Source organism: Falco rusticolus, chromosome 3 (genome assembly GCF_015220075.1).
Source record: "Falco rusticolus isolate bFalRus1 chromosome 3, bFalRus1.pri, whole genome shotgun sequence".
Lineage (NCBI taxonomy): Eukaryota > Metazoa > Chordata > Aves > Falconiformes > Falconidae > Falco > Falco rusticolus.
This window is the reverse complement of record NC_051189.1, coordinates 70854425-70878936: the sequence shown is the minus strand read 5'-3', so window position 1 is coordinate 70878936 and position 24512 is coordinate 70854425. Positions and strand designations below refer to the sequence as shown.

The following is a 24512-nucleotide window of genomic DNA, read 5'->3' as shown; positions in this document are numbered from 1 at the left end:
AATATGCTGATTCCCGACCAGGCAGGACCAGTGCTACAAAACCACCCCCACCTCTCCGAAGAAGAAGTGGACATCTCAGTAATAAACAAGTGCATGAAAACCTGGAGACCTAGAAAGGGTTTTATAAGGCTTTTTCTTAGCGTGCTATTAACTTTTTCCTTGGGTTTGACTCAATGTGCAAGTACAGGAGTTTTCCAGTAGAGGGAGTCCATGTTGCTGCAAAGAGAGAATGTCCCGCTGCAGTAAACGTACACCAAGAACGGGGAACGTTTTCTCCCTTTTTTTCCATGAGGTATTCAATATTTTCAGTCCTCTGATAAATATTGTTATTATTGTTAGTCTTGAGATGCAAATGGTATGACACAAGTTTGCTGCAGAACTAGCTTCTCTGGAAATGGGCTAATTGGGAAGCATGTCACAACTGGGAATGCAATATTGTCACAAAAGCTTAGACCGTTAAATGAAGAATTTTACAGTGAAATAGTATCTAGTGAAAATTCTGCAAAAGAATGTATATTTCCAGGAAGGCAGCATACATTTGAACAAAAAAAAAAGTAGTAGTAAGGATGAAGTCTATTGCAGCCTACCAGGACCACAGAACTGAATATAATCTCCAAGGCCAATTCTTGTAACACTTCAGTCTGCAGGTACTACCAAGCACAAAGGAAGGACTTTAACCACTCAGAGGGTAAAAATGTAACTAAATAAACATCAAAAAGCATGCTTAATTACAAAAAAAAAAAATAAATTTGGAAGTAGAGAACTGAATACAAGAAACAGCCACTTTTAATCTGTTTCTTAATAGAAATCCATTCCCTCAGACAGCATGATGATGTTTGTGCTAATCCAGTAAAGGTGAAGAGTTCCATCACCCTCAGGTGGGAGCTCCTCTGCTATTCACATGGATCCTGGGAGATATGCTGCCTGCAAGGTTTATCTACTCTAAATGTTCAAGGACTTTTTCATTTATTTCTTCCACCTGCAAGGCATCCTAAAGGAAAAACACAGTGATAACAGCCACATTTTTTTTCCACTGGGCCAGATGGTGGCTGTGTACACCTACTGGCCCCTGCTTATTCAGTCCACTCTGCTATCTCTTCCCTCAGACCAGCTTTAAGGGATGCCTTAACAAAGCCTAGAGGAACTGGAACAGACAATCCCATGGGGGAAGGCAGAAAAGCCTGCTTGGGAGGAAGGGGTAAAACCCAGTGGAGTGGTCCTCTTTGAATACAAATCCATGAGATCAGCTTCCATTCCAAGGCTGACCCTTCAGCCAGCTAGATGCATCTATCTACAAACATACAATCAATATGAGCATCCTTGTTTAGATTCTGTTGAACATCCACAACTAAAACCTTAAGCTCAACTGTCATCCATAAAGAAAAACGAAGAAAAAAACCAAAACAGAAAGCTTGACCTAATCAAATGTTAAAAAGTAGAAAAACCTGGATACTAAATCAGCAAAGCATTTCAGCTTCAAAGTAAAAAAAAAAAACAAACCACAACAAATTTTTGTGCAAGAAAGTAAAAACATTTTAATTATCAAACATTTTTATTTTGAAGTATTCTGATTTCTATGTATGTACACTCAACTTCAGAAAGAAAAAAGACTGAAGAAAAGAAATAAATATTGTTTAGGATTATAGCAGCCATTTCATACGATCCAAGACAAAAATGGATTTCCATTTCATAAGTAAACTAAATCCTTCTCATTCAGCTCTTCCCTTAGGACACTACAGTCCTTTTAAAGGTCTCATACATAAAGAATACATTTTTTTCCTGAAATACAGATTTTTTTAGTATGGGAAAATATACTTACTTTAACATTTGCTGTTGGGCAAGGACATATTCTGAACAACCATTTCGATACAGAAGTTGAGTGTTAGCTTGAACCCAGACCCAGTGATCTTCATTTGTTTGTACTTTGACTAGTGAAATGCCATTTTCTCCATTATTCTTTGCTATACAATTTAAAAGAAAATCTATTTTAATACAGGCAGTATTTAGTATTTTTTCTTACTTAAACTACACATGAATGTTCACAGGTTTGTTTGCTGCCCTGAAATTATCAGCATAGGAAAGTACAAGCTAAAGTATGTCACAAAGCTAGGCAAATCAGATTTTAAAAATAAAATCTGAAAAGCCTAATGGGCACTTAAACTGTAACCAAGGATTTTTCAGTATTATCAGTTCATTATAGTTTCTCCCTCTCAGTAGTAGTACTATACCAACAAGAAAATGTTTATGAAAAATGGGGCTATGACAGAGGAATGGTTTTAAAGAAGTCAAAGGTTTCCAGCAGCTATGACAGATGGCTGAATACAACTCTATTCAAGAAGTTGCCCATTGGTGTAGACTCACCATCAAAATTTTATCCATTGTAAAATCTGAAATACAGCATAGACTCTCATATTGCCACAGCCAAACACTGGAAAAGCATGAGTCAAAGCTGCAAACAAATAATGAGTTTAAAGGCAATACATTCTAATTTTCCTCTGTTTTCTGATCTTTGGGCAATAGAAGCATTTGTAACATACTCAGTTTTCCTCGAAGAGGGATAGATATTGTCACTAATTATGAAGGTCTTCACATAATCTTATTAAATTCAGTGCTGCCAATTTTAGGAAAGCATATGTTGAGTATTCTTATTTACTATGATTGTTTATATATCTGTAAACTTGGCATCACAGTATTTCTGCCCACTCTGCAATAGCAGACTGATTCAGTACTATCTTTTGAGGCAGAGAACTCATCTGCATTTTTTTAAAGGGATTTTAGGGAGAGGAAAAACAGAGTATTGGGAACAAAATTTGAAAAACCTAACAGGAGAAAAGACCAGGCTCTTTCTCCATAAACTGTATATAATCCAGAAGTACTTAGCAGACACACCTTTGATTTGGTTCTCAGCAATCTGTAACACATTAGTGAAAGCGGCACCTTCATGATGACTGTTTCTTCCATACATTTCTGCTGCTTCACACAGCCCTGAATTACCTTTGGCACTGGAGCTGTAGAGGACAGAAAATGTGGAAAATACCTTGTCAGTGAATGACAACGCAGTAGAATCACAGACTCTGAAAGATGTGATCTTAAAGCTGTTGACCATTAGTGAAGAATCATGGTTTAAGTATATAGTAACCAACATTAAACAATTATCTGTTTCCTGCATCATTCAATTGCTCAAAGTAGTGTATGAGTGGAATTCTGTATTCAATTAAGAGGAATAGTTCTATTTAGGAATATTCTGCTCACGACTTACTATATCTGGAATAATAAATTTCAGCTTGAATTGAGACAAATGCTGTGTATATTCTGCTCTGCCTATTCAAAGTACGTTCAAGTTACATACATCACACTGACCAGCAATGCACTTAAGAGTTAGCATGACTTCAATTGCAATAATCATCACATGATTTGAACGGATTCCTTCCACTCTTTAGTTCAAAATGCAAAGGGCATGGAAAGGGTGCAAAGTCCGTAACACTGCTTTACAAATTTTACCCCTTAGTAAGATCATCAGAAAAAAAAATTACTATATAAATTTGCCCACCGTCCCTGGCTAGCTTGCTCCAGGCATGAACCAAAGGAAACACAGAAGTTAAATGCCCACTTCATTCTTGTCAAATCCTTGGCCACTGTCCAGTCAGTTAGCAAAACTTAAGTAAAGTTCCTCTCTTCTAGGAGCTGAATTCTGATCATCAATTAATGTCACCTGGGCCACTGAAAAACTAGTAAGTGGAAATAACTTTCCAACTCTACTCCAAAACCCTGCATAATCCATCAGATCAGCCCTCCAGTAATTTAATTCTTGTCAAAAGGATGTATGTGTTAGAACCACATTACATGTCTGGACAGTAAATCCGTACATACACAAGCATATTCTAATTAAAAGCCAAATTATGATGCTGTCAGTCACACTGATGAGCATTTTGCTTCACAGCAATGGACCTCATTACTGTAAGGTTATATGTAACCAAATAAAGGAAAACATAATCCCAGCCTAAAAACATCAACTAAAATTCAATCATAGAAGAGTAACGAAAATAAGTGTTAGGAAGGAAATGAGTCTGAACACAATCTGTCCTGATCTTCTGTGATTGCTACCGAGCGATCAGCCCCAGGCCTTTTAGTGCAATTGTAGACTTATGTGTTCATAAGCCTTCTGTTGTAAGATAAATGCATACACCAAATACATCTCATTTCACTCTATGTGAACAAACACACACACGCACATTCAGCTTTCTGAAGTTTTCCTTTTCCTTTGTTTACTACCAAAATGCCCAAGTCCAAATAACTGTGCTACTAGAAAATGCTGAAATTTGAAAAGTCTCAGTAAAAATACTTTTTTTCCACTTTTATAATTAGCAGAGTAACTTATTGTGTTGGTAACTTCTGAAAGTTAGGAAGATATTCTAACTTTCCAGGTTTTATATAAATTTATATATATATAGGAATATAATACTTTATATGTATTATGAAGTATTTGATATGATATGATAACATTGTTGTTACGCATTATATAGTTAAATCCAGGTAGATTACTCCCTTTTCTAAGAACAGTTTTAAAATGGAGAGTTATTTAGCCTGATTTGTGCTTTTACATGCTTAATAAACACAAAGCCCATAGTATACTTTATTAACTGCTAAAATATTAATTTGAAAATACTTTGTATTCACAGCTGCTGCATCATCAGCTTTGTGTTTTGCTTTCACAAGCAGACTTTTCATCTTCATCTCTGTCACAGAAGGGAGCAGAAGTGGTACCACTATACAGAATAAGGACAGCTGAGGTGGCAGTACTGTTCCTGATGAGGATTTCTTCCTTTGTCCAAAAAGAAACTTTAGTTTGCCTTGGAACTGCATTGTCTGTTATAAAAAAAAAACCAAACAACCAACAATAGAATTATCTTAAGCATTTAGTGTATAAACATTTAAAATGCTAGCACAACCTACGGATTGTGCTGCTTAACACCAAAACCAGTTTTGAAACAGGGAGAAAAACTAGGACCTTCATCACGTTCATACAATTTAAACCATGCCATTTCAGAGGCTTGGTGAGTGGAGGTACTATCAATGGTAAAATGAGACATTTGAGGCTGCTTTCGTTTTTTTTTTTCTCTCCTGTGTACTTAAAGTGGAAGTTCTGTGTGATGTTCTATTCACCAAGATGGGGCAGCATATGGTGGTGCAAACAGCTATTTCCTCTGTGCCTCAGTCTGAAGCTGGAACTATTATTTTTCTATGCTCTGTTCTCTCCAGTGAGATGGTTGCTGAGTTTCTTTCCTCTTGCTCAGCACCTCCCCTGGGAAGTATATGGACTGGCACAAGCCAAGGGCTTTGCAGGCACATGCCAAGGGAAAAGATATGCCCAAGACAGCCAGATACGAAGTACATAGCTTGGAAGAAACCATCCATCCCTGCCTCAAATCTCCATATAATCAGAAGAAAGAGATCAAGTTAATAGCAAGCTGCTGCCTCTTGGTAAAATACTACCTACCAGAAAATGATCAGAGAAAAATCTGTCCATTTGAGTTGGGCATTTTCCAGAGCTACAAGATTAAAAATGGGATGCGGAAATGACTTAACTGGTCCGGCTGTTCAGACCCATAGCCTTCCAGCAAACAAGCATCTGAGACAGAAGCTGCATCTCCCTGTCTCATGCCGATCCTCTCATTCTCCTCCCATGTGTCTTAATTTGCCGTAAGGAGAAACAGCACTGGTCTTTACTAAGCAAATGGGGAAGTGATTTCTAGAAATGAGCCACTCCTAGAGGGGTATTTAAGGACCATGTGAGAGACTTTCTAATTCTGTTTTTTATTATTAAAGGACCCTTTACAAAAGGGGAAAATAGATCACTATTATTCCTGTCCCATAAAGCAAATACTTTGTGCTTAAACGTTAATCATCAAACCCCAGGCTTGTCACACTTGTGCTAGGTCCAGTACAAAGTGAGGACAGATGTTGTCCAAAAGAGCTTAAAACATAAAAGTTTAAAGATATTTTCCAATTTCAAATATTACAACTTCCTTTTCTCCCATTTTATACATATCTTTATACACATTAACAAATGTCTTTAGGTGTTTCTTGTTAGTGCGCAGTAAATGAAAAGCGTATCCTGTCTGTGACTTTCCACAATATTTATGTTCAATATTTATGTTGAAGTTCTTTTCATATGAAGTAATCAGGATCTACTATGTCGTGACTACAGTTCTCTCAGTGAAGTTATACTTACAAGGAAGCCAGAAGTACTGTCCAACAAGCAGCGAACTCGACAGATGAAACAGCGAGTTAAGAAGGGAGAATAATCTGTTGTCATGCTGTCGTTCTCCTGTGCTTTAAACAATTTACTGAGAATATATTCTTCTCCTAGGAACAACAGTGGAGGCAATATATATCAGATCACACTAAGAAAGAATGAAAATGTTCTGTTGCCAATTGAAGAAGCTGTTATGGAAATTGCTAAAAATTACTTTACGGAAGGGCGAATATTACATTGTATCATGCATAGATACATCTGCACATGCTCTACCAAAAGGAAAAATAAAAGCTTTACAATGGGAGTCAGGTGAATTTATTCAGAAACTTTGACTTTTTTATTTCCTGAGGTTTTGTGATTTTTAATGATGCAAAGCAGGGCAACAGATGTTGCTGGTTTTGAGATCAGAGATCACAGAAAATACATTAGAAAAAGGAAAGAAAATAAGGAAAAATGCTAATGCGAGAAAAAACCAAATGAACAGTGGCAGTTCAGCTGTCGCCTCCTTGTTTTTTAATGAAGCATTTCCTAGTTTTGGACTACAAGTGTGTAGCTTTTGAAGCACTTATTTCCCAAAAGACACAAGTATTTGTACAGAAGTATGAACTCCAGAACTGAATTCTCCACTGTATATATTAGGACACAAATTCCAAATACTTGTAACTTTTTATACTTTGAAATATTTGTGCACACTGTTTAGTTTGTTTTCTTGTACCTCCTACAAAATCTTGCAAAGTTCCTCAGATACCCAAGAATCTTGCAAAACATAGAAACTGCAAGAAATTCTACTGAAGTTTTGTGACTGTACCCCAGGATTTCAAAAAGGCTGCTGAAGGATTTCTTGCAAGTTTCTCCTCATCCAGGTGGAGACTGTGCTTCCTCAGTTTCTTTCCTCAATTGCTTCCTCACCTTCTGGTGAAACGCATACATTTTGCTGAGATCAATAAATCTTTATAAAGTTAATAATTTCAACCCCATTGTATGTTCTGGTGTTGTGATTTCAGCTTAACGCTTTGTGTAGGAGAAACCTTGAGCACACGTATCCACCTGCCATCCTAGGGAAATAGACCCTCAGGGGAAAAAGTGCAGTGCTAAACCTGCTTGTTCTTCTGAAGACTCCTGACTACATGATTTTCCATGAGAAAACAAACAGCAGAAAATTATATTGCCACTGTGGTACCATACAGAAACATTTTGCATGGGATGTATTTGCATTAATGAGAGGGATACTACTGTCCTGATCAGCGTGAACAAAAGGCTAAGTAGGATGAAGACTGGTGCTGTTCATTCTGCATGGATAAGAATATCTGTAGGTACAATAGTCAGAGAAAAATAAAGGAAACACCAACTTTGTAGCCTCAGTGGCGCACACTACCTTATAAATGTCAAGGACCAGGAAGAAACATCATCTGTGGGACAGTAACATTACAACTGGCCACTATGCAGCTTCTCAGTGAAGAATCTGACTTGACAAGGAACAGACATGGGAGTAGGCGGGGTGCAGTTCTACCTCTGTACAGTGATACCTATATTTCCAATCAATACATACAATCCCACCTGTTTCTGTCTGTAGTTGCTGTCCAGACAACATCTGGGGAGGATTCATGGCCCAGTGCAGTTGTCTACAGAAATCCTGGCGATCATCCACGTGAATGTAATCATATATGTTTTGGTGCATTACATCAGTCTGAAACAATTACAAGGAATGTTTAATTTGTAAGCGTAGTGGGGCAGACACTTATGTTCAGGTTGATGCTTTCCTTAAAATAATGACTGCTGTAGGATACCTTCAGAGCAAAGACCAATTGAAGGAAGTTATTTCAGGAGGCCCTGTTTTTCAGCATCTGCTTTTTGACTTCATATTCTAAGATGATTCTTTTTATTCTTAACTCTTGTGCACCTGCAAATGTGAGTCACAAAATAGTCCACCTGGCAGCCGGTGGCAAATGGCATCCCCCAGGGATTGATGTTTAGTTTCGTGATTAGTGAATGATGGGGCAGAGTGCACTCTCAGCAGGTTTGCAGAGGGTACCGGCTGGGGAGAGTAGGGTGGCTACTCAGACCTTGATGAGCTGTAAAAGTGGGCTGACAGGAACCTCAGAAAGTTCAGCAAAGGCAAAGTTCTCTCTAACTTTGGGCACCCCAGGAAAAGAAAGACATTAGCATACCGAAGTAAGCAGGGGAGTGCTACCAAGACACTTCAGAGGGCTGAAAGACATGACATACCAGGAGAGGAGAGAACAGGGGTTGTTCAGCCTTAAGAAGAAAAAACTTCAGGAAGAACTTACTACTCTCCACATCAACTGAATGAAAGGTTGCAAAGAAGGCAACGCCTGACTCTTCTCAGAAGAACAAAGTGGGAGGACAAGAAGCAACAGACACAAGTTGCAACATGGGAAACTGGCACTTGATATAAGTGGAAAAAAAATTACAGTCAGGGTGGTTAAACACTGGAACATGTCTTCCAGAGGGGTCACAGAAACTCAAAACTTGGCTAGATGAGTCCCAGATCAACCCGCTCTAACTGGGTCTGCTTTGAGCAGAAGGTTGGACTAGATGACCTCCAGAGGTTCTTTCCAACTACACGGTTCTGTTATTCTGTGACCTTACAGTACATTTATTATACACAGGCAAGTAGCCTAGACAGCAGCATTGTATACCAAAACTGAAAGGAAACTTTTAGCTTTTATAATGGATTGTGATTTTGTTAACAAAAGCTTTACAAAAGGAACAACATTACAAGGAATTCATCTTCATCTGTCAGACCTCAAAAAAAAAAAAAAAACCCCAACAAAAAACCCCAAACAAACAGAAAATTAGTCTGAAATGGCATAGAAAATAACTTCATTTCAGTAATAGTGTATGTCTAATCAGCAGTAGAAGGACAAGGTGAAACAACATAGAGTGCTGCATTTTAAAAAGCCAGTTAGCAGAAGTAACTACAAGAAAGTCATTACAATGACAGTGACTAAGTATTCTAAATATTTGTTCATATATTTACCTGATGAAACCCTAGATAGTCCACAATCGTCGATGATGCATAAAATATCATTCCATCTGCACTCACCACCAATGCAAAACCGTTCAGTGACTAAAGAAGGGAAAATAAAACAATTTAAAAGATAATCAGAAAGTAAAGAGTAAAAAGGGTATAAAACAAAATAATTTTAAGAATATTCCAGATATATAAAAAAAATCACTCTGCAAAAAGTTGGACAGCAAATTTTTGCAGAAAAGCCTTTTTTACCTAACATGAAAAATTAGTAACAATCTGGAACATGTTTTTCTCTTAAAAAAAAGTTAGGATAGCTAATTACAGTGTAACCATATTACATTACTAGTTTATTATCTGCTTTAAATTGTATTTTGTCATTAATTCATAATTAAAAGTGTAATAGCAACCATCAACTACTTTTTTTGCTTTTAATTTAAAATATCACATTCCATAATAATTGCTTTGAATTTATATGCATTTATACATATCAATAACATAATAATCTCCAATAAGGAAATTAAACGCATGTGCTGTTGTAGCTATGACTTTAAAACTGGACATGTATTTTAAAGTATGGCTATTTTTTTAAGCTTCTATAAAAATATATACATAGCATAGTAGCATAAATGCAATGAATAAAAAAAGCAGGCAATAAATACTTCACTGATATAGACCAATATTTAGTCTAGAAAAAGCTAAACTAATTCTCATAGACTCAATGATGCAAGGAAAGCAACCAGAGAAATCCAAAAATAAAAGTAAGGATTAAATGAAATACATGACGTAAACATTAAGAGCCACCATGCTGCATTCAGACTAACTAATTTTGCCTCTCTTCCCCTGATAAAGATTCCGTAGCGTGTCTTCACTCCAGCAGGCTTGCATTCCATGGTAGTCTAGACGATCCTTTCGTGTGATGGTTTTGAGGTCTTTTGAGATTATACTTCAAATAGCTGCCGATGAAATTCTGATTATTATTATTATTATCCTTGCTTTACCTCACCTTTCTCTCAGTTTACTGTTGTAGTGATGTGCCTATTAATCCTCAGTTAATCCTGAAGCACAATGAGGGAAAATTTTCAATTGCTCAGTAACCAGATACACTGACATATTTTTGTGAGCTTGGTTCTCTTTTTGGTTCCTAAATAAGGACCAGATTTCCAAGACTGCTTGAAGCCTGTTCCCACTGTGACAATGGTGGCAGAATTTCAAGAGTTCAGTTCACAATAGGCTGACCTCCTCAGAAGATTTGGCCCCAATCACAGATGTGGAGCACCTTTGGAAATGTGGCCCCGTGGGACTACACACGGCCAGGGGCTCTGTGCCTTGAAGAACCGGTGGAACAGTGGCTGGAGAAATGTAATGGAGAGACTGCAACGGCTCACCTACGTTTGAAAAGAGCTGTAGCAGCAGCTGATACAACCAAGTCAATGCTAACCATGAGCCACTGTCAAGAACAGTCAAGGGCAAATTGTGTTCACCTCCAGGTCAGCTCTGCAGATCCTTTCCAGAATAAGTGCTATCTCAGCCTAGCTGGGTTTGCGTTGAACACTAGATATCCCTGCTGACCCTTCAAGCACAAGGAGTTGCTGGACTGGTACTATTTTCTGCTCTAAATAATGTCCAAATTCATCCCAGCACCTCACCAACCAGAAGACGATGTAAGAAGAGTTCTACAACTTTGGTGCCTTTCACTGCACTGAGTGGAGCCTCCATAGATGGTATCTGTCATATCCATTTCCAATGACAAGTGGAGGCCAGAAAGCATTTTTGGCATCTTGTCTCTTTGGACTCATCTTCACAGCAATGCACCCATCAGTGATGTGATGTTAGGAATTTTATTACATTTTGAACATCTGGCAGGCCTTTTAATTTGGACATACTAAAAATTTCCACAAAGATAACTGCAGGACATTTAAGGGAGCTCCTTCGTGTCTGTGGCTGTTACCATGCTCATTACAAAAGACCTCCAGTCCTGCCCATGCAGCTGGGGGAGGTAGAAATTAAAAGCATTAAAGAAGTGGTGTTAATTAAAGAAATGTTCTTAACCTATGCATATTAACGCACCAAGACCTAACCGGGAAGGCTTAAAAAATGACCACAGGATTGATATGATTAAAGAATCTCATACATGCTGTACATCTTTAAAATGTGCCTTCCATTGCCCTGCAGGCAAGCTGGATTCTTTCAGCCCCTGTAGGAAATAGCCAGGGACCACCTGCCTTTGGCAAGGATTGCTTTTATGAATCAAGAAATAAATACCCCTATTAAAAAATTAATCTTCTTCATCTAACATATTAGTACATAATCTTTAGGCTTAGACACATACCCTAAGAGACCAGGCTCTACCTTTAAAATATGAAACTTGCTCCCCTACAATGAAAGGTGAGCAGGTTTTTTCTTCCACAGAGCCAGAACTGGGCTGGACCAGGTGCAGGAGTTTGTAAAGATGGGAAAGGGAAATGGGACCACATGTGTTTCTAAGGTTGAGATCAGTGAACTGGCAACTACCTCTGTGAGGTTGGAGGAGGTATTAAGGAAGGGTGGGAGGGAGCAAGAGGAAAGAAGTAGTGGAGGAAAAGTTCAAGAGGCCATGTGTTTAAACTAAGCCAGAAACAAGCGTGGCTTTGAGGGAAGTATGTAAATGAAGAGAATTACAAGCTTCCCCCACTTTGTTTTTGTTTTGTTCTCAAAATGCTGATGTCCTCTCCTGAGTGAAGATCTCTTAATGAAGCATTGCCTGGTTTTCATGACCGCAAACGCAGACATCAGATGCTCTGCCCTGCAGGAAGGAAAAGCAAAACCCACTTCGGTGCAACAACAACTTTTATGTAAGTCACACGAGGCTATTGAGGATTAACACAAATTCCATGTGTATAAACCTCATTTTAGCTAGGAAACCTGGTGTGGCTTCAGCCACATTAAAGAGAGACAAGCTGGATATGGAGTAAAACTTCATAACCAGTGAGTCTTACCCATGACGGCAAGTTTTTCTGTTTTCTTAAAATTACCCTGAAGTGCAGTTCAGTGTGAAACCTGACATCTGTAGCACAGAGGACTCTGAATAGGCTTGGAGCTGGGCTGAGATTTATATTTTTCTTACCTACTTACCACACTGGGGAGGACAAGGAGGGTGTTTGCTAGCACAGGTCTGGTAACCCAGGAGTGGGTAATACTGATTGCAAATTAGTAGGAAAAGACTTCTTCTGACCTCTCAGATAAATCTCTTGGTTATCATATACAACTCCATACTCAAGCCCTTTACAGTAACACTGCATAGAGATTTTCCATTATTCTGGCCAGAAGCCTAGTGATTTGTTAGACTGAGTGGAAAAGAGAGACAGCTTCAGTCCATGAGAACGACAAAAACTATTCCCAGCTTTTTTGTTGTAAGTTAATGGGTCTCACATTAAACAGGACAACAAAGTATATGGCTCCACTTAAGATTTTAAACATTCTTAGTTACTGAAATAAAATCCTCAGCAATAGCTTTCTCTCATTCCCAGTGAACGGGAGGCTGCACTGCTGTGCTGTGTCAGAAGCACAGCAGCTGTCTGGCTGGGTAATTGATAACCTACAGGAAAGAAAAGGGAAAGAGGATGCGAATGAGCGTCTTACCTGTGCAGTTCACGCTCCCTAATGTAAGGACATATCTGCCCAAAACACAGAGGGGACAGCACAGAGAAGTAAGGGCAGATTTCCTCATTTCACTTGATTTCTTTCAGTAGAAATAATGGAAAGCCTAAAATAGGGCTCTTGATTTAGAGGAGGAAATAACCGAATTCTACAGCTCAATGTTAATGGTCTTTGCTTTGTGTACAACTGGTGTGTTTTAATCAGTAAAGTCCACTTGCATCCTACTGCAGTTTTTAGCAGCTTTGCATATACTTACACATGCACAGAGGGACACACACAAAGATATTAGCATGGACATGAAAACTTTTGCAACAGAAACAACTAACTTCAAATCTGCAAAAAATACACGGTTGTAAACTACCATTTGGTAAACCATATGGATTCAATGACAGATGGAATTTCTAATCCAGGATAATAGCTGAAACATGTGAGACAGACTTAAGTATGTATTGTGAACATTTGTTTGTTTGTATTTGGCTTTTTAAAAACACTTACATGAGTTTTCTACATTGTACTTTAAAAATGAAATCATGGGTTTTTTTCCCAAATGGAAAAAAAGAAAGAAAAAAAAAAAGCTTGGCACCAGAGGCCTGTGTTCTTTTGAAAAAAACATGTACATCCAATTATGCACTCACGAAAAGCTGCACCTGCTACTGAAACAAAAAAACAATTAATCTCTCAGTTCAAAGAAAGTACAACATTATTCTGGTGCCCACAGTAGCTGTGAGATGAAAGTTACCAGTTTCTTCCATTAAGAAGTTTTTGAAACATTATTAGTCAAGAGGTTCTCTTTGGGAATGAAGGCAAATATTTTGAGGAAGATAGGACTTCCTTTGGCAAGATCCTTTATATATCCTGGTATTTTTTTCTGGTCCCATGGCAGAAAATCAGCCAGCAAATACTTCAAAGATATTTTGGTCAAGGTCATGGCGTAGTAAAAATAAGGGGGGGGAGGGAAAAGCAAGAACAAGTTCCAATCCACATTTCTCTTATTACTCTTCCTTGAAATAAAGGAAAATTCACTAGCATTAGGTCTCCAGAGACCATGTTACTATGGTTACTAAAGTACAACAGTCAAGGCCTGCAGCCATGCCTTGCTTTGAACAGATTTTCGAGTCACGCAACTTGGGTACTAAATTTCCAGGGTCAGTTGGCTCGCAGTTTATCTGGAACAGCTTCATTTTAATAGTGGATCGCTGGGTTTTTGCATCCTATGTGGGATGGGGCCATTTTCTGGTGATCTAAATAAGCAGCTATTTAAAAACTCTGGAAATGATATACTCGTTCTTGTCTTATGAATATTAGCAGGAAAATGCAGACAGTTAATGTGCCTTCTGTCTTTAACTGTATTGTTTAGTGAATCAGTATTTCTTTCCACTGGTGTTTTTAGGACTCATAATTGCTCTTCTCAAAAATCCCTCTGGAATCCCTGAGGTTCTCTTTATAAACCCAGGGGAAAAAAAGGAACTCTTACAGAACCTTGAAATAAAACCCCGCATAAAAGACTATTCAGAAATACCGTATCTGGTGACATCAGAATATGGCCTTTGCTCAACAAGTACAGTATCTCTTAGCCTTCCAGACTCTTATGTATTTCTCTGGTATCTACAAAGCAACTTCAAAAGGAGTATTTCTGTGAGTAAGCACTATTTCGTGCAAAGGGGGAGTGGCAGCACTGTTTTTAGCATTCAGTGTTGATCAAAGGCTTGCGTGTACTGCTTAGTTTTCAGGCAAAAGAAACAAAACAGAAAATGAATTTCCATCATTTGAGCCAGGGGAGGAAGTAAATCCTACAGACTGAAGCCTACAGCCACGCGTTTATATGGCAAGCCTTTCAGAGGCAAAGTGCTCGATCAGACTGATTGGTTTTCTACAAAGAAATACGTACGTATGATCATTGTTCCCCTTTCACTTTTCTTGTCTTCCCAGACAAAATGAAGTTCATGTTCCTATCTCCTTGAGCCTAGATATCACTTCAGGCTCCTTAAACACAGTATGGAAATTCAGCATCTAGTGCTGCGCTGCTCAGAGTGGGGCCTGGCAAAATTTTCAAAGATTGTTCACATTGCCAGAAGAATTTGAGCCCTGGCCCCCTCATTTACTGTTGGAGGGAACAGCTGTGCCATCTCAAAGGCACGGATGACTGTGAACCATTCAGCTGATGAAATTTCTTGTTGTTCCATTTTTCGGTATCCCATCACTTCCACTGAGGAATTAGGGCAACTTTGAAGATACTTGTTTATATATGTGTCTCCAGTCTAACAAGGGAGCTGGAACACAGTGGCTCGGAGGCAGCAGACAACTGGCCTCCTGGAAATCAGTTAGGAAAATGTAAGTCATTGAGCTCTGGTAATTGTGAGCTATAAACTTTCAAGAAAACACAGTAGTTCTCTGGAGAGTGAGACTGTAATATGTGCACACATGTAAACACATATTAAACCATGGTGATGTTGGTTTTTATATGCTTGATATGCAATAAGCATTGGACACAACCAAGAACAACTTTGCCTTTAAAGTTGTTTTGATTGCACAATGCAAAATTGTAAACGTAGTTTTTCTTCCCCTATAGTTTCCTTTTAAGTTAAGCTTCTGTAACAAAGCTTGCTTAGTCTCTGTCAAGTTCTCAGGGTAGGGCCTCTCTTCTTTACTATATGCAGGAACCGCTGGCCCTCGATGAGCGCGGCACCTCAAAACCAACCCCTCTGTCCACAATGGTACTTAGAAAACAAGAGCTGAAGCATCGTTTGACTTTGTGCAGAAAGCTGATGTGGTGCCTGCTAGAAAGACATACATCCCAACTGAATCCCATTGTTTTCACAAGTACTAAACACTGGAAATGAGAACACTGACTGGGCTTCCAGAGTGGAGCAGTACTAAAGACTAGTAGCTTAAAGACAGGTTAGGGAAGGTTTTGTTGCCGCAAAAGTGAAATCATGGGTGACTCCACCTCAGTACAAATTTGTTATATGGCATGTTTATTTAGAATAAATTATTAACACCAATAATGCTTTCTATTGATGACAAGGTTTGGTGGATTGTTCCATGTCTAATTGTAAAAAATCCGTGATTCTTTTCTTTGCCTTATCAATTAGTATTTCATATGGGAAGTGACTATATGAATACTACTTGAGATTAATGGACATTATACAAGTATTGGAGACTATTTATTGTAATCTAAAGAAGAATAATATTCAAATCATTAATTCTAAAATTGCTGGGGAAAAGCACATTTTATTACTACATAGATATATGCATCATGATTACTGGATATGCTAGTGAGTACCTGGATGAGTAACATGTCATTTACCTTAGCAATTATCATGAAAGGATACTAAAGTATGACATAATGTTTTATATCTTTTCCTTTAGCCTCCTTATTAGTCATGATGTTGAATTTAAAGTTGTGCTCTACCAGTAATGGAACCCTACTGTCAATGCTCTTTCACAATACTATGCCCTGAACTACACTTGGAAACAGAAACAATCTTTATATTGATTTATGCAGTTTCTCATTTCACTTCCTCAAAAGCAGATGTTGTATTCACAGATGGAAGCAAAGCTGGGGCAATATCGTATCTTCAGTGCAAGTTCAGCCTTTCATTCTTTCTGAGTTCTGCAGCTGCTCTGAGCTTTTCACTCTTCCCTTCAACAATTTCTATATAGAAAATGCAAGCCTGATTAATTCCATTTGAGAAGACTCAAAATGAAGCATTAATTGCTCACTACTCTACACTTGTAATAACAAATTTAGTTAGGTAGCCTTTGCAGTAACAAATGTAGTAAGATTACCCATTATCTTCCACAGAAATAACTTACTGAAAAGAGTCTCAACTAATATTTATCCAACATGTTGGACAATTAGACATATGTAAGTGCCAAATGTCTGGATTTTTTTTTTTCCAGTGCTATTTACATGTAAGTGCATCAAGTCCTGAAGGGAAGAAGCCGTCACAATATTCCATCCACAGCTGACTTTTACTCCTACTTGCAAACTGTTAAGAAGCATGAATGGAAGGCATCTCTTTCTGTAAGGAATCAAAACCTAAAAGAGACAATGTTGCAGCCTATACACTGTGAACAGAATGTGATGTCCTAATTTCAAAGCACTATTTTTCTGCGTATTTAGCACTATATATCACATTTTACAACACAGAACTGTTTCAGGGGGTGGGGAGAAGAGCAAAACAATCTGTATTTCAATATTCTGTTCAATAATATATGGTAAATCAGCTTTTTTAAACACCATTTCAGGTCAGTGGAGTTTTTAGGGAATGTGGCATTCCTGAATTTGACTCTGGGAACTGTCTTACTGCACAAATTATCATCTTGAGTATGTTTTGTATCCTGTAAGTATCCTGTATAAAACACACCCTGTCCCACACTGGCAGCAGGGGTGAATAATGCTGTTAATGTTTTTCACTGACCCAGAAAGGCAAGCAATACTTTCTCTAATCTAGATACCAACTGAATGACAATTGATCGTCTGGAAAGAGGTAAGGATGGAAAGTTAGAGACAACTCCTCTAACCAGCAGCGACGACTGCAAATCTTAAGCTGAGGAGGAGGAACCCTTCCCCAAGGCCCTTCCCTAAGACCTTGCTTTAGTCTGAGCAGGCACTTCTTTTCTTATTGCTAAAAAAAGCCCAGTCTCAGTTACTGGAAAATTCTGGGGGCATTGCTGTACTGGAAGGAGGAGGGAAGATGTAGAACATGTTAGAGAAATGCCTGCTGTTGGCCACCATCGGCTTTTGCAGCTAGGAATTCCTAGAAGAACTGCAATTACAATGGGATATAAAAACTATCTATTTTTTCTTTTTTCTACTCATAAAAAGTCAGGGACAGTTAAAACCAGAATGATAGTGATTTCTTTTGAAGTTCTTGGAGTAGCAGCAGAACTATTTGAGGGGTGCCTATCTGTCCTCCTGTCTCTGAATCAATACTACATCCTTGCTAATAGGATACAGTACATTTAACAGTCAACGTCATGCTTTTTAATAGTGGTTTTCAGTTCAAATCATCAAATGGCATATTCAAGTTTTATCAATTGAGGTAGGCAAAAAGTCAAATAGAAATGTAGTCAATATTTCTAGAAAAACACATAAGCTTTTCTTTGGAAACCTTCATGACCACAAAAAAAAATCAATGCAAATTTGCAAAAATTCTTAAGACAACACATAATCTTGCCTGGAACCACTGTCTTGCTCCTCACTTCACTTTACTGAGAAGATAGCAAAGTTGCAGCCCGTTCGCTTTTCTGAGTTGAGAACGAGGAATATACTGGAAGTGTCAGCTGTACAGATTAGGCTAATAATTTATAATTTCACTTCAACCAGTTGAAGACCAGTTAAACAATGTAAGATTGCAATTATCCCTGATAATAAACAGGCGTTATTTAAAGTTGGGGTTTTTTTGCTTTTTTTTACAATACGTGACTTTTCCATCTTTAAAAACAAGGCACTTCCTCAAAAGCAAATGCTCATGCAGAAATTTGTATGCGAGGAACAGAGTGTTGTGATTGCTTTTGTTACTTGAATGCATGAAGTCCAGTTCTAGTAGCAGACTAAGTCCCAGTGCATCTATACAACACAGTGCTCATGTACAAATATTGAACCTATCAATTAGTGAGAACAGTTGCCAAGGATTAGCTTTGAAGTCGGTGAGAGAAAGAAGCCCTAACTGAGCTGAAATGGGAGAATATGTTTTGTTGGGGAGGAAGTCACATGGCCACTGGACTGTCTCCAGAGGCACCGAAATAGCCTGGGCAGAAACAGAGAGGAAGCGGCTGTGAAAAGGAGCGTGCTGTGATCAACCATCTGGAGACAGCAACAGTGGCCTGAAGTTCGGATCCACATCTGGCCTGTGCCCAAAGCTTATTGATTCTTACCTTAACGCTGCTGACGGACAGCTTCTCCATTCACCAGCATGCCTAACATTTCTTAGCCAGGCCTTCTCCTATGACAGCAGGTTTGCCTCTGCTCTGACAAATGGAACCCAACTTTACCGATGCCGGTTCAAACCAGAGAGGATGCTAACCGTCCCTCCTCACTGCACACCTGCACTGGCTGCCCACTCCTCCTGCTCTATCACATTAAACATAAGCTGCTTGTCCTGATTTTCTGATCTGCTCACAGCTTGCTCCCTCCTCAATTAAAATCTTCATTTTGTGTTGGTGAAGCTAAGTACTAACCCTCATCAGTCCAACATGTTACCCTTACTCACATGCAAGATTCCAGAACAAGCACTTAATGATGTTTCCCACTTTGCTAAAAGGCACCACACAAGCCTCTGCAGGGGCACCTGATTTTTCTCCTTCAAATCCCTCCTTAAAACTCTTGCAAAAGTCCTGACAAAGGTCAAGCTGCTCATACACTATGAGTACCAGCAATCGTGTTTACCCCTTTGTTCATTATTTCCACACGCTGTGTTACCCATAAAAATTCATCTTTCATCACTTGTCTTGTATTTAGGCTACAAATCTGAAGGGGATCACGTCTTTTTGTTTTGCTCTGCCTCCCTGTCAAGCTGGAGGGTGCCACCGCCTATATTTCTGAAACCTCAGTGCTGTGGCGGCATCATGATCATTACAGTCGTAACAGTAGCACTAAGGACTGGAGGAGATATAATACTAATGGTATTTAATGGTCAGAGGCTTTTTTGTCCTGATTTGTTTGAGAAGGAAAAAAAAGAAGAAAGGAATAAGCGAGAACATTAGTTATTTGTTTAAAGGGCAACAGAAAGGATATTTTTTGCACAAAGTTGTGGCCATGCCAGATTTCAAGTCTGGATTTTAGAAATATGCCTATTTGCAAAGAAAAAAAAGGGACCAGGGCTTCTGAAATGTTCCTTTGTGTTTTGCCTGTGTCTGGCAAGAAGAAAGTGAATGTACACATGTGATAAAATGGCAAGTTACTCCTGACCCCATTTATAGCCTTTTTTTTTCATGGATAAATTCTCTGTAAGTCACCCAAGTGACTAATGTCAGCTTAAATCATGTCATCTGAATTACTGGGAGAAGGTTCATGTTTGAAAACAAAGCAAAGCAAAAGGGTTGTTTGGGTAACTTTTAAGAGTTGTATTAGCTGGAAAACAAAATGCACTGAGACTACGAGCTTTTTATGAGAACTTCCTATTTTGATGGCCCCATTTTAAACTAGTAGATTAAAAGGTGAAGCACTGTATCATCATCTAACAGGACTTACTTTAGAAGGACTGTGCTAAGAGAGTCAGCACCATAGGAAACTGAAAAGGAATTCAAGACCAGAATAAATCAAGTCTCTCTTTACCAGTTTTTGATTTCTGAAGTCCGTGCCTTGGTCATAGCCCAGCATAATAACCATGCACTTTTGTCTGATTCCCAGCTTTCCTTTTCAAGTTTAAATTAAAAAATAACAGGAAGAGAAAAATATCTTGCTCTCAGACTGAAATTCAAACTGGAGTACTTTTTTCAAGAGCGCAGTTTTATCAAGTACTGATTACATAAATCAGTTTGGAAGGAGGAAGTGGAATTACACTAACAAGTTTAAAAAAATTACAGGAAAGCAAGTGGAAAAAGGGTTTCCTATGTTATTTCCTTATGCAGAGTGAAGAACAGCACCAATAGGGTGTTTTTTAATGTATCATTTTCTAACTCCCTTGGAATGAAACTTGAACCCTAATTCAAGCTGTTAGTAGAGGCCACCTGGAAATACCTCTCAGTGCCAAAATATGCACATACACCTCTCCGTTCAAAGAGACTCCCAGAAAGCTTATTATCTGCAGCTACTTTTAAGGTAATGACATAATGTTAAATAATACGCTTCAAGATTATATTGTCTCGAATTCTGAATCCTTTACCTAGATAAAAGGTCTAACTTTCATTGGTTTTGATTAAGACTTGGACTCCATTGGGTATTAAAGCTAATGAAAAAAAGCCTCACTGACTTCTGTGGGAACTACCAAGCAAGAACCAACATTTCTTATTCACAATAATGCCCAAACCTGTGATATGGAATTAAGAAATAATACATAAATGACTTGTCTGTGTGATAAAGTGCCTATACCTGATCATGCTACCACGTTGCACCAACAGTCAATTCCAAGCACAAATGCCACTGGTTCAGTAGCCAGATACCTGAATTGCCTCACTAGTTATGTCACTTACAACTCAAATCAGTAAAATTAATCGCTAAATGGTAGAACAAAAGCATGCCTACGAAATATGGATGCTCAGTTTGAAAAACCCAGCTTTATCTGGTTAAGTAGTTAATGTAATAAAGCTAAGATTATTGATACCAGTGGACCAGTGATTGATATAACGCCCACACCACCAAAACTACCTTTCACTGTTTTTCTTGACTTCTGAAGACTGACATGATTTTGAAGAAGTTATTTTTCTTTTTTTTTTTACATAAAAGACTATATGTCTATGATTTTAAGATGTTTTTTAAGATGTCAGGCATCTGAGAGTCTTTGTCTAAAAATTTAAGTAAGTTCTAAGCCTGACCAGACCCCTCTGCAGAGCCTTCCTACCCTCAAGCAGATCAACATTCCAACCCAACTTGGTGTCATCTGCGAACTTACTGAGGGTGGACTCAATCCCCCCATCCAGATTGCCAATAAAGATATTAAACAGAGCATACAGTGTCACTGAATAAGAAATACCAGGACAGTATGATGACTGGCATCTTCAGTGCAGCCATAAAAAAAAAAACATGAGACAAAACCACAGAAATGTGATTCTTGTGCCCTGAAGCCTTAAAACTAGAGGACTCGTGGAAATCTCTCTGCAAACTGGGCAAAAGAGTGGCTTGGAACATCCTGAAAACAACATGGGCCTTCACTGAAAGAATGTCAGCTGTTGGTGACCACGGTAATGGCAGAACAAGCCAGGTCTGGCCTTTATCGGTATTCATCAGTGAGATGGGGCATGACGGAGCCAGGCGGTCTTACTCCATTAGCATCTGTTTGGGAGCTGCCTGGATCATACGGATTTCTTTTTTAATTTTTGTGACATTTTGGATATAAAACACTATTTTCACACCTGAAAAGAATTATGTCCAGTACATCTGGAGACAGGGATACCATATGCTGCAGCCTACAACAGCGGAATAGAAGACCAACAGACATTATAAAGAGGGGCAGAAAGCCCATCAAGATACAAGATATCTCCTTCAGCAGCAAGGGTTGAGACAGAAACATGAATATTAACGATCCTTCCATAATGAGCAGAAAAACTGTAGGAGCAACTGTGAGGTGGTCAGTAAAGTCCAAGTGACAACGTTAGCAGGGTGCTGCTTAGTATATGGGTGACCATTAGGCAAGAAGCAATGTCAGTGGTGATGATGGGGCCACTGCCTGACTGCATGTCATTGAGAAAACAAGTGCGGATAGGGTGTCCCTTTTGACAATGGACATTTAAATCATCTGCTAGGATAGTATAACATGTGAAAATTAAACACGCATTTGGATGAGGAATTACCTGAACAACAGTGTAGACTCTGAGTCTGGACTTGAGACTGTGAGTGCAGCGTAGCTGGGGGGAAGAGCAGGAGGTGGCTAACAGCCCTGAGATGATTATTGCAATCAAGGCTATTGCCTAGATACCCACCAGTGATTCATTCTTATTTTTCCAAGTCACCATTTTATTGTGTTTCTCCACCCCATCACCCCATAAATTCTATCTGGATTTATTGACTGCCAATCCAATTTATTTTCACACTTTTCCGGTTATGGGTTTGGCCCGGTGTTCCTTAAGTATTCAGTAACAGGCTTCAGCAACTGAATGTGGCCCTTTTCTGCCAGAAGGCATGTGGCACAAGGGTTGCAATACCACCTGTCTTGGAAAGTATTTTGAAAGTGCAAAGTTAAAAGTCATTACTGCAGTCAAACAGTTGGAGTCTCAAGTCTCCAAGGAGAGCAAAGATTGCAAGAATGGGGTATAGTCAAAAAGTCCGTTAATAAGATTGGAGTTTGGTTCTTAGAGCTTTGCCTGTCTTCCCTCCAAAGGGAAACAAAAACAGCAAGAAAAGATTCTCTTATCCAGAAGAAGCGATCTTAAAACACTGGAAGAAATTATTTATTTAGGTACCTGCTGTGATCCACTAAAAAGTCTTTGATAAACTGGTATCATTGTTTATTCTGTTATTGCTGATGAAAGCTATTTGATTATAGCTGTAAAAAATCTCTATAAAATCTTAAATAAAAAACACATGTTGTGGCAGAGGCCTTCAGAAATAAAAAACATTTTAAACATACTTTGAAGACAGTCTAATTCCATTGTTTTCTTTCAAGCTGAAAGGGAAGTACTGCATTTTTCCAAGACTCTGGAGTCACAGATACATCATTTACCAGTAATTAGGGCTGTTGCTATTTCATATTTCTGTCTATGCATAGAGCAGTGCGATGATACCCGCGCTAGGAAAAAAATAAGCCATTATCCCTGGTTTTCCATTAACATTGCACCCAGGGATTATTCACACATATTTTGGCAATTCAGATTATTCTTGTTTGTATTATATAAGCATCTAGGAGAAGTTGCACAGTGCAAGGTGGTGTCACGAGAAAGAAAGTGGCTTTTAACAGCTGAAAAATATCTTTTGAGACCTGATAAAGCGGCCAGATTCATAAGCCAATATACAAAGCAAAGCAACTACCAGCAAGACGGTTTGCTTCTCCTTCGAAGGAATCACAAATGCAACTATTCAGTTAAAACCCCACTGTCCCTAATAAACAACATGGTGAATTTGTTTGAACAACAAAAAACCCCACTTTTCTTCACATGCCATGGCCACTGAATGAGCATCTAAGCCAAAATCAGTCCCCAGGGAATATTCCTGGCAAGCCCAAAGGAAAATTAATGCTCTTATTCTAGGTCAGACATGCCCATAAATGAAGCCTGGCAAATACATTCATATTAACAGGCACTTAATCATCCAGTTAATGATCCTCATTAAGTATGACCCAGGATAAAATATCTCCCATATATTCAAAAGGAATATGACTCCTATATACCCTGTATTAAGCAGACCATTACCATGTCCAGTAGTATTAGTCTCTTGTAACCTACCTGAAATTACACATCTGTGTTCTCTCCATGTGCTTGTAGCAGTAGGGCTACTGTTTGAAGAGTCTTAATGACTGTAACTTGTGGTCATGCAATATGCACCCAACAAAACATAGACTAAAGAGGAGAGCCTCATTAAAAGTTATATACTCACCATATTTATCATTTGTTGTAAGCCCTGTACTCCTTGTTCATTGAGAATGGAAATGGTTGCAAGCAATAGCTGACAGCCAAACATTTCATTTTGGCACTAGCACTAACTAATCAGATGCTTCTGTGTTACTTGCTTTGAAATATAAAATTAAAATCTTCTAAAGTATTGAGAGGAAGGAAATCAGGGTGCCAGTTTCCATTCCACAGACTTGACAAACTTACGATATTGGATCCCACGATAAAATGTCTTTTTACTTTAATAGTATACCGCATTTATTTGCTTGAGGCTACTATTTAATTTACATTTACATGAATCTCAGAGCTGTCATTAAAACGCAGTTTTTATATCATGAATATTATCCTATCCAAAACAACTATACATATGTAGTCCTAATCACACAGGAATTTCCAAGGACCTCAGTGTATAAAAGG

At 38.5% G+C, this 24512-nt stretch overlaps 1 protein-coding gene across 4 annotated transcripts in view; it reads right to left on the bottom strand.

The window, feature by feature from the left end:
* Positions 1–24512, bottom strand: part of AHRR (aryl-hydrocarbon receptor repressor) — a 70499-nt gene that overhangs the window by 5552 nt on the left and 40435 nt on the right. For all 4 annotated transcript variants that reach the window (XM_037381488.1, XM_037381486.1, XM_037381485.1 and 1 more), the window contains 6 exons: positions 9258–9347; positions 7814–7943; positions 6233–6366; positions 4667–4866; positions 2890–3008; positions 1820–1961 (listed from right to left, as the gene is read on the bottom strand). In XM_037381488.1, coding sequence (XP_037237385.1) covers positions 1820–1961; positions 2890–3008; positions 4667–4866; positions 6233–6366; positions 7814–7943; positions 9258–9347 — 815 coding nt within the window. The remainder of the gene's footprint in view (positions 1–1819; positions 1962–2889; positions 3009–4666; positions 4867–6232; positions 6367–7813; positions 7944–9257; positions 9348–24512) is intronic.